A 16,361-nucleotide genomic window follows, 5' to 3' on the forward strand; every position below is an offset into this window, starting at 1 on the left:
CACAAATTTGCTTAAATGCATTATTGCCCTTTATACGATGTACTACATACACCGACATCACATAGCCTCTAACTGCCTCACTAATATAAACATATCTCATCCAAACAGCCCTGTACAAACAAGTATCCAGACTAAACATGTGTCTATGCCCCTAAGCACTGAACATAGGAGTCTGATCTTCTCTGTATAGCTTTTTATATTCTGGTAGCCAGAAATAGAACCCCATGGCATGCCAGAGAACATTAGAACACATTCAGGCATTAAGTAACCTGGAGTCATCAACAGTAACAGTAACTCAACAGTAATTGCCTGAAATGCTTCTAGTAGCACAGAAAGACACTTCAAATGGAGATGTATTCTGTTCCAATGAAATATCTGGATAATCAAATGCATATATATATATAAAGGTCACACACACACACACACACACACACACACACACACACACACACACACACACACACACACACACACACACACACACACACACACACACACACACACACACACACACACACACACACACACACACACACACACACACACACACAGCGAGCAAGTAGTGGTCTCAGTAAACCAAACGTTTCATCCGCTCCATAATCCTCCCACCACATTACCCCACCAAGTCATTAGCGCAAATAATGGTCATCTCCTTGACAACAGAATTACCGCAGGATTATTTGCTTCATATTCTCTCCAACAGAACCCTTCTGAGGGATCTGATCTGGGGCCATGTTGGGGACCCTTCTGAGGGATCTGATCTGGGGCCATGTTGGGGGACCGTTCTGAGGGATCTGATCTGGGGCCATGTTGGGGGACCGTTCTGAGGGATCTGATCTGGGGCCAAGTTGGGGGACCCTTTTGAGGGATCTGATCTGGGGGCAAGTTGGGGGACCCTTCTGAGGGATCTGATCTGGGGCCATGTTGGGGGACCCTTCAAAAAAACAAAATGAATTAATCACCCACAGTCATTGTGTTTAGATGGGAACCAGACAGAGTCACAAGCCAGATGTTTTCTGTTCTGGTTGGGTCTCTTTAAAGTGTGGTCCTTAGCTAAGACTCCCAGTACACCACCCTAGCTGCAAAGCCAGCCCAGTGAAACCAGTAGTGTTCCCTGTAGAAGCTAGTCCAGTGAAACCAGCAGTATTCCCTGTAGAGAGCAGAGGCCAGCCCAGTGAAACCAGCAGTGTTCCCTGTAGAGGCCAGCCCAGTGAAACCAGCAGTGTTCCCTGTAGAGTGCAGATTCCAGCCCAGTGAAACCAGCAGTGTACCCTGTAGAGGCTGGCCCAGTGAAACCAGCAGTGTTCCGTGTTGAGGCCAGCCCAGTGAAACCAGCAGTGTTCTGTGTAGAGAGCAGAGGCCAGCCCAGTGAAACCAGCAGTGTTTCCTGTAGAGAGCAGAGGCCAGCCCAGTGAAACCAGCCGTGTTCCCTGTAGAGAGCAGAGGCCAGCCCAGTGAAACCAGCAGTGTTCCATGTATAGAGAGCAGAGGCCAGCTCAGTGAAACCAGCAGTGTTCCCTGTAGAGAGCAGAGGCTATCCCAGTGAAACCAGCAGTGTTCCCTGTAGAGAGCAGAGGCCAGCCCAGTGAAACCAGCAGTGTTCCCTGTAGAGAGCAGAGGCCAGCCCAGTGAAACCAGCAGTGTTCCCTGTAGAGAGCAGAGGCCAGCCCAGTGAAACCAGCAGTGTTCCCTGTAGAGAGCAGAGGCTATCCCAGTGAAACCAGCAGTGTTCCCTGTAGAGAGCAGAGGCCAGCCCAGTGAAACCAGCAGTGTTCCCTGTAGAGAGCAGAGGCCAGCCCAGTGAAACCAGCAGTGTTCCCTGTAGAGAGCAGAGGCCAGCCCAGTGAAACCAGCAGTGTTCCCTGTAGAGAGCAGAGGCTATCCCAGTGAAACCAGCAGTGTTCCCTGTAGAGAGCAGAGGCCAGCCCAGTGAAACCAGCAGTGTTCCCTGTAGAGAGCAGAGGCCAGCCCAGTGAAACCAGCAGTGTTCCCTGTAGAGAGCAGAGGCCAGCCCAGTGAAACCAGCAGTGTTCCCTGTAGAGAGCAGAGGCCAGCCCAGTGAAACCAGCAGTGTTCCCTGTAGAGAGCAGAGGCCAGCCCAGTGAAACCAGCAGTGTTCCATGTATAGAGAGCAGAGGCCAGCCCAGTGAAACCAGCAGGGTTTCCTGTAGAGAGCAGAGGCCAGCCCAGTGAAACCAGCAGTGTTCCATGTATAGAGAGCAGAGGCCAGCCCAGTGAAACCAGCAGTGTTCCCTGTAGAGAGCAGAGGCCAGCCCAGTGAAACCAGCAGTGTTTCCTGTAGAGAGCAGAGGCTAGCCCAGTGAAACCAGCAGTGTTCCCTGAAGAGAGCAGAGGCCAGCCCAGTGAAACCAGCAGTGTTCCCTGTAGAGAGCAGAGGCCAGCCCAGTGAAACCAGCAGTGTTTCCTGTAGAGAGCAGAGGCTATCCCAGTGAAACCAGCAGTGTTCCCTGTAGAGAGCAGAGGCCAGCCCAGTGAAACCAGCAGTGTTCCCTGTAGAGAGCAGAGGCCAGCCCAGTGAAACCAGCAGTGTTCCCTGTAGAGAGCAGAGGCCAGCCCAGTGAAACCAGCAGTGTTCCCTGTAGAGAGCAGAGGCCAGCCCAGTGAAACCAGCAGTGTTCCCTGTAGAGAGCAGAGGCTATCCCAGTGAAACCAGCAGTGTTCCCTGTAGAGAGCAGAGGCCAGTCCAGTGAAACCAGCAGTGTTCCCTGTAGAGAGCAGAGGCCAGCCCAGTGAAACCAGCAGTGTTCCCTGTAGAGAGCAGAGGCCAGCCCAGTGAAACCAGCAGTGTTTCCTGTAGAGAGCAGAGGCTATCCCAGTGAAACCAGCAGTGTTCCCTGTAGAGAGCAGAGGCCAGCCCAGTGAAACCAGCAGTGTTCCCTGTAGAGAGCAGAGGCCAGCCCAGTGAAACCAGCAGTGTTCCATGTAGAGGCCAGCCCAGTGAAACCAGCAGTGTTCCCTGTAGAGAGCAGAGGCCAGCCCAGTGAAACCAGCAGTGTTCCCTGTAGAGAGCAGATGCTATCCCAGTGAAACCAGCAGTGTTCCCTGTAGAGAGCAGAGGCCAGCCCAGTGAAACCAGCAGTGTTCCCTGTAGAGGCCAGCCCAGTGAAACCAGCAGTGTTCCCTGTAGAGGCCAGCCCAGTGAAACCAGCAGTGTTCCCTGTAGAGGCCAGCCCAGTGAAACCAGCAGTGTTCCGTGTAGAGATTAGCCCAGTGAAACCAGCAGTGTTCCCTGTAGAAAGCAGAGGCCAGTCCAGTGAAACCAGCAGTGTTCCCTGTAGAGGCTAGCCAAGTGAAACTAGCAGTGTTCCGTGCAGAGGCCAACCCAGTGAAACCAGTAGTGTTCCGTGTAGAGGCTAGCCCAGTGAAACCAGCAGTGTTCCCTGTAGAAAGCAGAGGCCAGTCCAGTGAAACCAGCAGTGTTCCCTGTAGAGGCTAGCCAAGTGAAACTAGCAGTGTTCCGTGCAGAGGCTAGCCCAGTGAAACCAGCAGTGTTCCGTGTAGAGGCCAACCCAGTGAAACCAGTAGTGTTCCGTGTAGAGGCCAGCCCAGTGAAACCAGCAGTGTTCCATGTAGAGGCCAACCCAGTGAAACCAGCAGTGTTCCCTGTAGAGGCCAGCCCAGTGAAACCAGCAGTGTTCCCTGTAGAGGCCAGCCCAGTGAAACCAGCAGTGTTCCATGTAGAGGCCAGCCCAGTGAAACCAGCAGTGTTCCCTGTAGAGGCCAGCCCAGTGAAACCAGCAGTGTTCCGTGTAGAGGCTAGCCCAGTGAAACCAGCAGTGTTCCGTGTAGAGGCTAGCCCAGTGAAACCAGCAGTGTTCCGTGTAGAGGCTAGCCCAGTGAAACCAGCAGTGTTCCCTGTAGAGGCTAGCCCAGTGAAACCAGCACTGTTCCCTGTAGAGAGCAGAGGCCAGCCCAGTGAAACCAGCAGTGTTCCCTGTAGAGGCCAGCCCAGTGAAACCAGCAGTGTTCTCTGTAGAGTCTAGCCCAGTGAAACCAGCAGTGTTCCGTGTAGAGGCCAACCCAGTGAAACCAGCAGTGTTCCGTGTAGAGGCCAGCCCAGTGAAACCAGCAGTGTTCCGTGTAGATGCCAGCCCAGTGAAACCAGCAGTGTTCCCTGTAGAGGCTAGCCCAGTGAAACCAGCAGTGTTCCGTGTAGAGGCCAGCCCAGTGAAACCAGCAGTGTTCCCTGTAGAGAGCAGAGGCCAGCCCAGTGAAACCAGCAGTGTTCCCTGTAGAGAGCAGAGGCTAGCCCAGGGAAATCAGCAGTGTTCCCTGTAGAGAGCAGAGGCTATCCCAGTGAAACCAGCAGTGTTCCCTGTAGAGGCTAGCCCAGTGAAACCAGCAGTGTTCCCTGTAGAGAGCAGAGGCCAGCCCAGTGAAACCAGCAGTGTTCCCTGTAGAGGCTAGCCCAGTGAAACCAGCAGTGTTCCCTGTAGAGGCTAGCCCAGTGAAACCAGCAGTGTTCCCTGTAGAGAGCAGAGGCCAGCCCAGTGAAACCAGCAGTGTTCCCTGTAGAGGCTAGCCCAGTGAAACCAGCAGTGTTCCGTGTAGAGGCCAGCCCAGTGAAACCAGCAGTGTTCCTGTAGAGAGTGGGTACAGTACGATATAGCGCTACGGTGGCTGGAGTTGGCCCAGAACAGAGGAGAGTAGCATCGGATAGGTACAGTACGGTATAGTACTATTGCAGGGTTTCCCAAACTCTTTCCTGGGGACCACAAGGTGTTCCCATTTGTTTTTTTCCCCTAGCACTACACAGCTGATTCAAATAATCAAAGATGAATGATGAGTTCAATATTTGCATCAGCTGTGTAGTGCTAGGGAAAGAAACTAAACACGTCCCCCTTGGGGTCCCCAGGACTGAGTTTGGGAAACACTTTGCTATGGTGTCTTGAGTTGGCCCAGAGCAGAGGAGAGTACCTAAGGCACTTTCTGGTTTTACATTCTCCACTGTGTCAGTCATTACCCACACCGCTCCACTGTGTCAGGGCTCTGATTGGCCCCAGTCATTACCCACACCGCTCCACTGTGTCAGGGCTCAGATTGGCCCCAGTCATTACCCACACCGCTCCACTGTGTCAGGGCTCTGATTGGCCCCAGTCATTACCCACACCGCTCTACTGTGTCAGGGCTCAGATTGGCCCCAGTCATTACCCATACCGTTCCACTGTCAGGGCTCTGATTGGCCCCAGTCATTACCCACACCACTCTACTGTGTCAGGGCTCTGATTGGCCCCAGTCATTACCCACACCGCTCCACTGTGTCAGGGCTCTGATTGGCCCCAGTCATTACCCACACCACTCTACTGTGTCAGGGCTCTGATTGGCCCCAGTCATTACACATACTGCTCCACTGTCAGGGCTCTGATTGGCCCCAGTCATTACCCACACCGCTTCACTGTGATGTCTTCCAAGCCAATACCGCTGAGGCCAACCATTGGGGTTATTATTACAGTCAATATCCTCCCCCCATAGGACCTGGCATAAACTGACCCAGTCCTCAGCATTTTGGTCAGGCAGACAAGATGAACGTTCCTTTGACATATCTGACGCCTACAGCACAGTGTGTGTTTTTGGTTTTACTATCCTTGTGGGGACCAGAAGCAATTTTAGGCTTAGAGGTCAGGTTTAGGAGTTAGAGAAAATAGGATTTTGAATGGCAATCAATTGTTTGGTCCCCACAAGGATAGTGTGTGTGTTATAATGTAGGGGTTCTTGTTTGTGTACATTCAGTATCTGTGTTCTGTCAGAGTTGAGGGATTCTATACAGGCAGGAAGATAGCTGCCTCATTAGGCATTCCTTCCTGCCCAGCCGGAATGAATCAGGGGTCCATCATGCGATGGAGGACAGTTAACAATGCTCCCCGCCTCTCCTCCTCTTCGAATGGGGCCAAGGATAGCAGTTAGTGGGTTGACTATGCACTGCATACTAAATACAGCTGGAATTTAGGCTTGTTTGTGCCTGTTTTTGGGGCGAGAATGTCCTTACTGCTAAGTGTTGCAAGGATTGCTTTGTCCTTCTGAACAGGTTAAGTGTCAACACAAATACAAATAAAATTTTATTTGTCACATCAAATCAAATTTTATTAGTCACATGCGCCGAATATAACAGGTGTAGACCTTACAGTGAAATGCTTACTTACGAGCCCCTAACCAACAGTGCAGTTTTGAAAAAACACGGATAAGAATAAGAGATAAAAGTAACAAGTAATTAAAGAGCAGTAGTAAAAAATAACAATATATACAGGGGGGTGCCAGTACAGAATCAATGTGCGGGGGCACCGGTTAGTTGAGGTAGTATGTACATGTAGGTAGAGTTAATTAAAGTGACTATGCATAGATGACAACAGAGAGTGGCAGTGGTGTGGAGAGGGGGGGGGGGGGGCAATGTGAATAGTCTGGGTAGCCATTTGATTAGATGTTCAGGAGTCTTATGTCTTGGGGGTAGAAGCTGTTTAGAATCCTCTTGGACCTAGACTTGGCGCCCGGTACCGCTTGCAGTGTGGTAGCAGAGAGAACAGTCTATGACTAGCGTGGCTGGAGTCTTTGACAATTTTTAGGGCCTTCCTCTGACACCGCCTGGTATAGAGGTCCTGGATGGCAGGAAGCTTGGCCCCAGTGATGTACTGGGCCGTTCGCACTACCCTCTGTAGTGCCGTGCGGTCGGAGGCCGAGCAGTTGCCATACCAGGCAATGATGCAAGGGGGAATAGGTTTTGTTGTGCCCGCTTCACGACGGTCATGGTGTGCTTGGACCATGTTAGTTGGTTGGTGATATGGACACCAAGGAACTTGTAGCTCTCAACCTGCTCCACTGCAGCCCCGTCCATGAGAATGCGCCAAATACAACAGGTGTAGACCTTACTGTGAAATGCTTACTTACAAGCCCTTAACCAACAATGCAGTTCAAAAGATCGAGTTAAGAAAATATTTCCTAAATAAACTAAAGTATTTTTTAAAGTAAAAAGTAGCTATATTCAGGGGGTACAGGTTAGTCGAGGTAATTTGTACATGCAGGTAGGGGTAAAGTAACTACGCATAGACAATAAACAGCGAGTAGCAGCAGTGTAAACACAAAAAGGGGGGGTGATGTAGTAGTGGTGGCGCCGGAGGGGATGGCTGCCGTCTTATCGGCTCTTAACCAACCATGCTATTTTGTTAGTTTTTTCACCTTGTTCGCATCTTGTTTTGTACATAATGTTGCTGCTACCGTCTCTTATGACCGAAAAGAGCTTTTGGACATCAGAACTGCGATTTCGCTGGAGCAGGAAACAGTTCTACATTCTAATCGGCAGGATAGAACAGCAGCCTCTGGTAAGACACGAGGCTGGGGCCTATGCATATATATAAACAGTTCTACATTCTAATCGGCAGGATAGAACAGCAGCCTCTGGTAAGACACGAGGCGGGGACCTATGCATATATATAAACAGTTCTACATTCTAATCGGCAGGATAGAACAGCAGCCTCTGGTAAGACACGAGGCTGGGGCCTATGCATATATATAAACAGTTCTACATTCTAATCGGCAGGATAGAACAGCAGCCTCTGGTAAGACACGAGGCTGGGGCCTATGCATATATATAAACAGTTCTACATTCTAATCGGCAGGATAGAACAGCAGCCTCTGGTAAGACACGAGGCGGGGACCTATGCATATATATAAACAGTTCTACATTCTAATCGGCAGGATAGAACAGCAGCCTCTGGTAAGACACGAGGCTGGGGCCTATGCATATATATAAACAGTTCTACATTCTAATCGGCAGGATAGAACAGCAGCCTCTGGTAAGACACGAGGCTGGGACCTATGCATATATATAAACAGTTCTACATTCTAAATCGGCAGGATAGAACAGCAGCCTCTGGTAAGACACGAGGCTGGGGCCTATGCATATATATAAACAGTTCTACATTCTAATCGGCAGGATAGAACAGCAGCCTCTGGTAAGACATGAGGCTGGGGCCTATGCATATATTGTCACGAACCGGCTCAGAGCCCGTAACAAAAGGGAGACCACGTGGAGATAAGGAGTAACAAGATATATTTTATTAAATAACGAAACTAGGTATAATATACAATGGTGTGTGTAATCAGTAATCAGTAGTGTAAGTGAATGTTTTGCATGCATGAATGTGATAATGCAGGGTGTTGAAAGATGCTAAAACAAACAACCAAAAAGCACCATGAAACATAACCGAATCTATCAAGGTGTCTGCATGGAGAGTTCCCCTCCATGAATGGGGAAGTGGTGCATTTATCCTATGACAGTGGGCCCAGGTGTTTCCCATGTAGCTGACGACCCTTCCAACTCCGCCCACCGGCATCCTAATAAGGAAACAAGAACAAAGAGAGAATACGGCAGACAGAGTGGGAGTGTCGTCACAATATATAAACAGTTCTACATTCTAATCGGCAGGATAGAACAGCAGCCTCTGGTAAGACACGAGGCTGGGGCCTATGCATATATATAAACAGTTCTACATTCTAATCGGCAGGATAGAACAGCAGCCTCTGGTAAGACACGAGGCTGGGGCCTATGCATATATATAAACAGTTCTACATTCTAATCGGCAGGATAGAACAGCAGCCTCTGGTAAGACATGAGGCGGGGACCTATGCATATATATAAACAGCTGGTGCACGATATCTAAGGAAGTCTCAAGGTTTGCTCGCCTGAGGTAAAGTATCTCTCTCTACCTAGAGAGTTTATCTGTATTTATCGTAGCTGTCTACATACCACCACAGACAGATGCTGGCACGTAAACCGCACTCAGCGAGCTGCCATAAGCAAACAGGAAAACGCTCATCCAGAGGCGGCTCTCCTATTGGCCGGGGACTTTAATGCAGGTGAAACTTAAAACAGTTTTACCTAATTTATATCAGCATGTTAAATGTGCAACCAGAGGGAAAACAATTCTAGACCACCTATACTCCACACACAGAGACACGTACAAAGCTCTCCCTCGCCCTCCATTTGGCAAATCTGACCATAATTCTATCCTCCTGATTCCTGCTTACAAGCAAAAATTAAAGCAGGAAGTACCAGTGACTCGGTCTATAAAAGTGGTCAGATGAAGCAGATGCTAAACTACAGGACTGTTTGCTACCACAGACTGGAATATATTCCTGGATTCTGCATTGAGGAGTACACCACATCAGTCACTGGCTTTATCAATAAGTGCATCGAGGATGTCGTCCCCACGACTGTACGTGCATACCCCAACCAGAAGCCATGGATTAGCAACATTCGCACTGAGCTAAAGGGTAGAGCTGCCGCTTTCAAGGAGCGGGACTCTAACCCGGAAGTTTATAAGAAATCCCGCTATGCCCTCCGACGAACCATCAAACAGACAAAGCGGCAATAAAGGACTAAGATTGAATCGTACTATACCGGCTCTGACGCTCGTCGGATGTGGCAGGGCTTGCAAACTATTACAGGCTAAAAAGGGAAGCACAGCCAAGAGCTGCCCAGTGACACGAGCCTACCAGACGAGCTAAATAACTTATATGCTCGCTTCGAGGCAAGTAACCCTGAAACATGCATGAGAGCATCAGCTGTTCTGGACGACTGTGTGATCACGTTCTCCGCAGCCGATGTGAGTAAATCTTTAAACAGGTCAACATTCACAAGGCCGCAGGGCCAGACGGATTACCAGGACGTGTACTCAAAGCATTCGCTGACCAACTGGCAAGTGTCTTCACTGATATTTTTAACCTCTCCCTGACCGAGTCTGTAATACCTACATGTTTCAAGCAGACCACCATAGTCCCTGTGCCCAAGAACACTAAGGTAACGTGCCTAAATGACTACCGACCCATAGCAAAATGACTACAGACCCTGATTATTATACATAACATCCTGAAATATATGTAGATATTGTTATTTCCCTTGACGTAGTGATGCTGAATGTAAAACACTCCACTCTCACCTACTGTACATATCCAATCTGTTTACATCTACATGAAGGTACAAGGTTCCTAGGTTTTAAGGGTTGATTTAGAATCAGGCATATGTAAAATCACGGTAGCTACAGTGTGTCTCCATTGAACCCATCCATGTTGGCAGTACAGTAATTGTACATGTGTTCAGTGCTTGGTCTTCAGAGGGGAAATGCCCTGGTTCTTTGTTTGGTACCAACAGGGCTGCAGGCTCCTTGGGTCCTGGGCCAAGGACTTAGTCCAGGTTATTGCAGGCTTCTCTCTTTAATCCCTAATGTGGGATGTATTATTGTCAGAGGCTGGGGACTGAGGGAGCGTAGAGTTTGGAAATGGTTTATAGCCAGGAGAACCCTCACCCAGTGCTACTGCTCTCAGCTCAGCTCTACTCTGTGTCCACACCTGTATGCATGTTCTGACTGTTCTGTTGTGGCAAAACTCATGGGTAATGCGACTAGTACGAGCACTGTAACGACCAAATCAGCAATGTTGACAGAATTGAGTTTTAAAAGCTTTGACCCGCAAAGTTATTTACAATGATGCAAAGGCATGATATTTCCTGTGAGAGAAATGACTACAGTAAATTAATATCTGGAAACATTGGCATCATGGTACTATAAAACTCTCTTGTCGTCCCCCATGTAGGTATCTTTCCGCCTGGAGTTTGAGTTCAGCCGATCAGTGTTCCTGGACCACGTACGAGTCATTCTAGAAGCCAGCAGGTGAGGACGCACTAAACCACTTCAAATATTAAACCGTTTTTTAAACACTTTGTCTGATAAATATTATTTTTACAGTTATGATCAGGTGAGATAATGAGATAATGTTCTTAATCAAATCAAATGTATTTATAAAGCCCTTCGTACATCAGCTGATATCTCAAAGTGCTGTACAGAAACCCAGCCTAAAACCCCAAACAGCAAGCAATGCAGGTGTAGAAGCGCGGTGGCTAGGAAAAACTCCCTAGAAAGGCCAAAACCTAGGAAGGAACCTAGGGAGGAACCAGACTATGAGGGGTGGCCAGTCCTCTTCTGGCTGTGCCGGGTGGAGATTATAACAGAACATGGCCAAGATGTTCAAATGTTCATAAATGACCAGCATGGTCAAATAATAATAATCACAGTAGTTGTCGAGGGCGCAGCAAGTCAGCACCTCAGGAGTAAATGTCAGTTGGCTTTTCATAGCCGATCATTAAGAGTATCTCTACCGCTCCTGCGGTCTCTAGAGAGTTGAAAACAGCAGGTCTGGGACAGGTAGCAAGTCCGGTGAACAGATCAGGGTTCCATAGCCGCAGGCAGAACAGTTGAAACTGGAGCAGCAGCACGGCCAGGTGGACTGGGGACAGCAAGGAGTCATCAGGCCAGGTAGTCCTGAGGCATGGTCCTAGGGCTCAGGTCCTCCGAGAGAGAGAAAGAAAGAGAGAAAGAGAGAATTAGAGAGAGCATACTTACTCTTAGCTCAGGAGTTTCTGCTCTCCTGACTTTCCTAGTGTCAAACAGTCACTAATCAACAGATGAGGGTGGTGTCAAACAGTCACTAATCAACAGATGAGGGTGGTGTCAAACAGTCACTAATCAGGGTGAGGGTGAAAACCTGCAGATACTGCATCTCAATCAGCATTTCTCAACAATGAACTGATTGATCACACTAACCACAGACCACAGATCCACCCAGTGAGAAGCAGGATATTGACAGAAACTGAGCTATAACATCTCTGAAATATGTTCTCGTCATCCAAGGGTCACTTGGCATGCAGTCCCATTGAGATGTGAGTGTGGCATGTCAGAATAGTTGAAATGCATTTTTCTTTTCTCTCTCTGCAGTGACGGAGAGGAGGTTACCTTAGAAGACAATTTCAACGACATCTTTCACCCGCTGAAATACGAGGCTGACCTCCTATTTACAAGGTTTGTCTTTGTCACAATGTCCTCTCTAACGTTCCTTCTCCTTCTGTCACTCTCCTTAAATAAACTCATAAAACTCTTGTAAAATAAAACAGTTAACTATCATAGCAATGCAATTCCCTGTCGCTGGAACTGACGGATTCAATGTTGATTTAGTGTTGCACAGACGCAATGGCAAACGTTCTATATACAGTATACAGATATACTGTACATGATTGAGTGTATTACCTCCCTTTCTCCGTAAAGGGACTCCAACCCCTCTGGCTGTGAGATCAAAGCAGACCTCTCCCTGGAGATACCGGGAAATATTGGTCCTCCATTCAACTTCACCTTCCAGGTGAGGATCAAAGGTCACGACACACGGGGTTGCGGCACAATCATACAGCAACCACGCAACAATCAATTGTCTTTACAGTGTAGAAATACTGTATATTGCAATTACATTTACAAAATACCCCAACTATTTTTTATTGCTTGAGTTAAGACTGAATTAGTCCCCTATATTTCTCACAGATTCAGAATCTGGGCTTCTTTCCCGTGAGGGACCTGCAGTTGAATATAGAAATTCCAGAGATGACCAAAAACGGGAACCAGCTGTTGCAGATATCGGACTTCCATATTGACAAGGTGAGAGGACTTGAAAATCTGGCAAAGGACTTAGAATGGTCTGTTTCCTTTGAGAGACCACCAAGTGTGTACTTACACTGTCTTGGTTCTAACGGAGATGTAATTCTGTCTCCTTAGACAGATGGTACCCGCTGCATACCCCCTCAACATGTGGCACAGAGCAGGGCGTCCCCAGAAGACCTCTCTCGAGTCTCACGCCTGGTAAACCACCCACACCATATGATTGCAACTAGCTTACCTAAATAATGGAACATTCTTAACTAACAAGCTTGTGTTTGGCCTCTATTAATCAGAACCAGTCCAATACTCTGCCTCTGCCGGTCCAATGCACTGTCAACCTGAACCCCTACAAGGAAGTCAGCGTCAGAATCAGGGGGGCATTACGGTTGGACGCCTTGCATGCTGTGAGTATATCGCATTCCACTGCTAAATCCTACACTCCTTGGGCATGTCTGTGAGACGTTAACTTCCTGTTGTGTTCATTCACCCTCTCTTACAACACCAGCTGAGGTTCAAAGTCCTGGAACTGGTGACGAGTGCATCAGTAGAACTTCCACCTTCAAGCCCCATGTTTCTTCATGAAGAAAGGCCTGTCAGACATGTGAGTACAAAACACTCCAAATCAAGACACACTTCAGTGCATAACCTTTTCTATAGAGTCATTCATTCGATTGAAAACGTGTATTTTCAATAGCAGCCTGGCCATGAGACTAGACTACTTTTCACTATAATTGCAGTTCATGTTCTACGAATGAGCTCCTAATAGCTCTGCAGAATCCTCACAGCCAAGGCTGTTATTCTAACACACATGATTGACGGCATGGTGCTTAAGGACCGAAAGGACCAGCAGCAACACGTGTAGTATAGCCCTGTTCTCCAACACACTGCTCTTTGCTGCCACCTACAGGCCAATATTTAGAGTTAAGCAACAACCAGTCACACAAAGTTGTTATGCAGTCAACCAGTTCCCTTCATCTCTGCTTTTGACGAGACTCCACAGGGAGGAAACATGGAAACATGTTATTTTCAATGCATCGTTGGTCAGATGGAACTCCAGTAAAACTGGTGATCCACACAAGATGACACCGTGTCAACACTGACCCACAAAGCATCACGCAAGATAGATCTGCATATAAATGTGTGTGTACAAGAGCTTTAAAGGTACCAGTTGCTTTTACAAACCCTAGAATCTGCCCTTTTGAAGTCTTCCAATGGTACAAAAAAGCGACATGTAGCAAGATTCCCAATAGTAGACTATTGCAATCTATGACGTGTAAACTGAACTAGGATCAGCTTTTGTTATTTGATCGGGGTGCCATTTTGTCTTGTTTTGTGTGCTCGTTTCCACAGATAATCCTGGAGATTAGGAAAGAAGGGGATTACAGAATCTCAATCTGGATTATCATTGGGAGCACGCTGGGAGGGTTGTTGCTGCTGTCCCTGCTCAGCCTAGCTCTATGGAAGGTAAACCCTGCCCTACTGCCCTGGAGCTCTCATCATGTACAAACATTACAACGGCATGATGATCACAACATACATTTATCATGGACATGATCATATCTAGATAATGAGTTTACAGCAACAGGATTTGTGTTTATTTAAACTAAATAGGTAATTGCCAGATTGCACCTGTAATTTTACGGTCCTGGATTGCAAAAGTGACAGTGAGCATAGTGTGCCATTTCAGGACGACTCAGGTTCTTTCTCTAAATTCAGTAGGAGTATTTTAACTGATTGACATCTAGACAGTGTTATAACTGCAGTGTAATAGTGGACGACACTGCCCTCTTCTGGCAAAGAATGATTGTACATTATTGTATGTATTTTCCCACTAAGAAACAGCATGCCCCACACTGATAAAGCCAGCTGAGATTGTTTCTATGAAAACGATCTAGAAGTATCTATGCCTCTCAATCTCACTTCTCCCTCCTCCTCCAAGCTTGGCTTCTTCCAGAGGCAGAAGAGGAGAGAAGAGGATGAGCAGGAGACCAATGGAAAGGTGGCAGAGGAGCGGTAACTAACGCAGGCGAGGGACCAGCCATCACACACACACAGGGGACCCAAAACTCAGGGACTGCCCCATCCCCCCCGACACTACAGTGGTACAGTCCAGAAGGCTCTGCAAGATGAGACCGTCAGATCAAGACCTGCTCAGTGCACTGGATGACCAACTGTACCTGTATGACCCATGAGACGTTAGCACTACCAACCATAATGCCCCGCCCTCCACTATAATGCCCTGCCCTCCACTGTACTGCTGAGACTACTGGACCCTCCTGGGTGCCTGGTTACCCATACCCACCTCTGACCTCTACCCTTTAGCTAGACACCCTTCCCCATGGTTACCCACCTCTAACCTCCACCCACACTGCCCCTGGTTACCCACCTCTAACCTCTACCCTGTATCTAGGCTATGGCACCCTTCCTCCTGACCACATTGAAGAGCGATGGAGAGATATTTTGGTTGATGAGTCCATTCCTATTGGTGTAATAATGACTAACTTAGAAAGGGCTGTAGTTATAATCAGACAATGATTCTGAGGCAAGCAGCTTAAATTTGATTCACCTTGGTAGGCTTTGTTTTGAGATAACTGTACACTGTACAAGAAAAAACCTCAAGGTGCTGTGCCAACTGCAGGCGGCTATATTGGCCTACTATGGCCTACTGCGCTGACATGTACAGTACATACTTCTGGAGAGAAACACAAAGACCAAGAAGTTGGCGGCATGTGCCAGTAGATGTAACTCTACCCAAGTGACTTTTAGAGAATGGTGTTGTGAACTGAACATCTCCAAGGCTCCAGGACAACAACTGTCAACATTCAAGAAACTCTCTGGAGCTTTTGTTTCCAAAGAACTTGGGCAGAGAACTGATTTTTGGAAGTCACAAGAAAATACCTTCTGTTTTGGAGAACCAACGTTCCTTCCCCTCCTCTTATACTAGTCCTACAGTATCTCCATTGGAGGAAAATACACGGAATAAATTCATAATTTTGATGCACTTTTACTTTGTAGAAATACAAACTTGAATTTTGTAAATAGTCAAGTATCTTTTTATACATAACCAAGTCTAATATTGTGATTTTCCAGTATTCCCCAGAAGGATTGTGGCATTATCCTATTACTCCAGAGACATGGCAAACGAGTTTATCCTACGATACAAATACAAATCGGTTTTCTGACATGCTTTGCACCACAACAAATAGCCTTTGAAAAAAGGATATGCATAGAACTATTCTCCATCCACAACATGCACCTGTTCTGAGCGTGCTGTTGAAGACCGACTTATTCAGGATTTCAACAAAATGGCGGTCTATCATGTAATGTTACATGATCTAATGAGGATCGGACCATTGGTGTTTAGTGCGTCTATGTCCAAATGAATCATTTTCAAACGTTTTTTTGTCAATGAAATCCCTTTTGTTTATTCATGAATGTCAGTGTCCAACCCATGTGGCTGAGGTATAAAACAACTAATACATCCAGAATAAAATATGTAAAATGTGTTGTATCTATTGTGTTGGCTCAACTTAATCAGTGTTTTGTATGATACACTCCTTCAATGCCCGTCACCATGAAACACACACACAATTGTATAGAAGTAACTGACAAAAATAGCAAACTGAATGGCCGATACATTGAAGCTGGCTTCTAAGACAGAGAGCCTTCAAACTAAGCAAAAGTGTTAAGAAGTCCTCACAGAGCACTGGGACAACATCACGCCACCCTAAGTTCTCTGGAAGTGAAGTCAAATATGGTGGATAAATGAAGATAGTTCACTCAGGCCATTTACCATTGAAAATACTGGTCAGTTCCAGTCTACTTGTAATGGGTGTAGCCTTCCATAGACACCAATGCAATAGCAGCTGGGTC

The 16,361-nt window shown here is 47.4% G+C and overlaps 1 protein-coding gene across 1 annotated transcript in view; it reads left to right on the forward strand.

The window, feature by feature from the left end:
• itga11a (integrin, alpha 11a) overlaps window positions 1-15,968 on the forward strand; it is a 93,606-nt gene extending 77,638 nt beyond the window's left edge. The window contains exons 21-29 of the mRNA XM_038996258.1: window positions 10,603-10,679; window positions 11,781-11,864; window positions 12,108-12,198; window positions 12,375-12,488; window positions 12,606-12,689; window positions 12,782-12,892; window positions 12,994-13,089; window positions 13,839-13,952; window positions 14,428-15,968. Of these exons, the coding sequence (XP_038852186.1) occupies window positions 10,603-10,679; window positions 11,781-11,864; window positions 12,108-12,198; window positions 12,375-12,488; window positions 12,606-12,689; window positions 12,782-12,892; window positions 12,994-13,089; window positions 13,839-13,952; window positions 14,428-14,505 (849 nt within the window). The 3' untranslated portion in view covers window positions 14,506-15,968. The remainder of the gene's footprint in view (window positions 1-10,602; window positions 10,680-11,780; window positions 11,865-12,107; window positions 12,199-12,374; window positions 12,489-12,605; window positions 12,690-12,781; window positions 12,893-12,993; window positions 13,090-13,838; window positions 13,953-14,427) is intronic.
• Window positions 15,969-16,361: the final 393 nt, after the last annotated feature.

Source organism: Salvelinus namaycush, chromosome 1, assembly GCF_016432855.1.
Source record: "Salvelinus namaycush isolate Seneca chromosome 1, SaNama_1.0, whole genome shotgun sequence".
Lineage (NCBI taxonomy): Eukaryota > Metazoa > Chordata > Actinopteri > Salmoniformes > Salmonidae > Salvelinus > Salvelinus namaycush.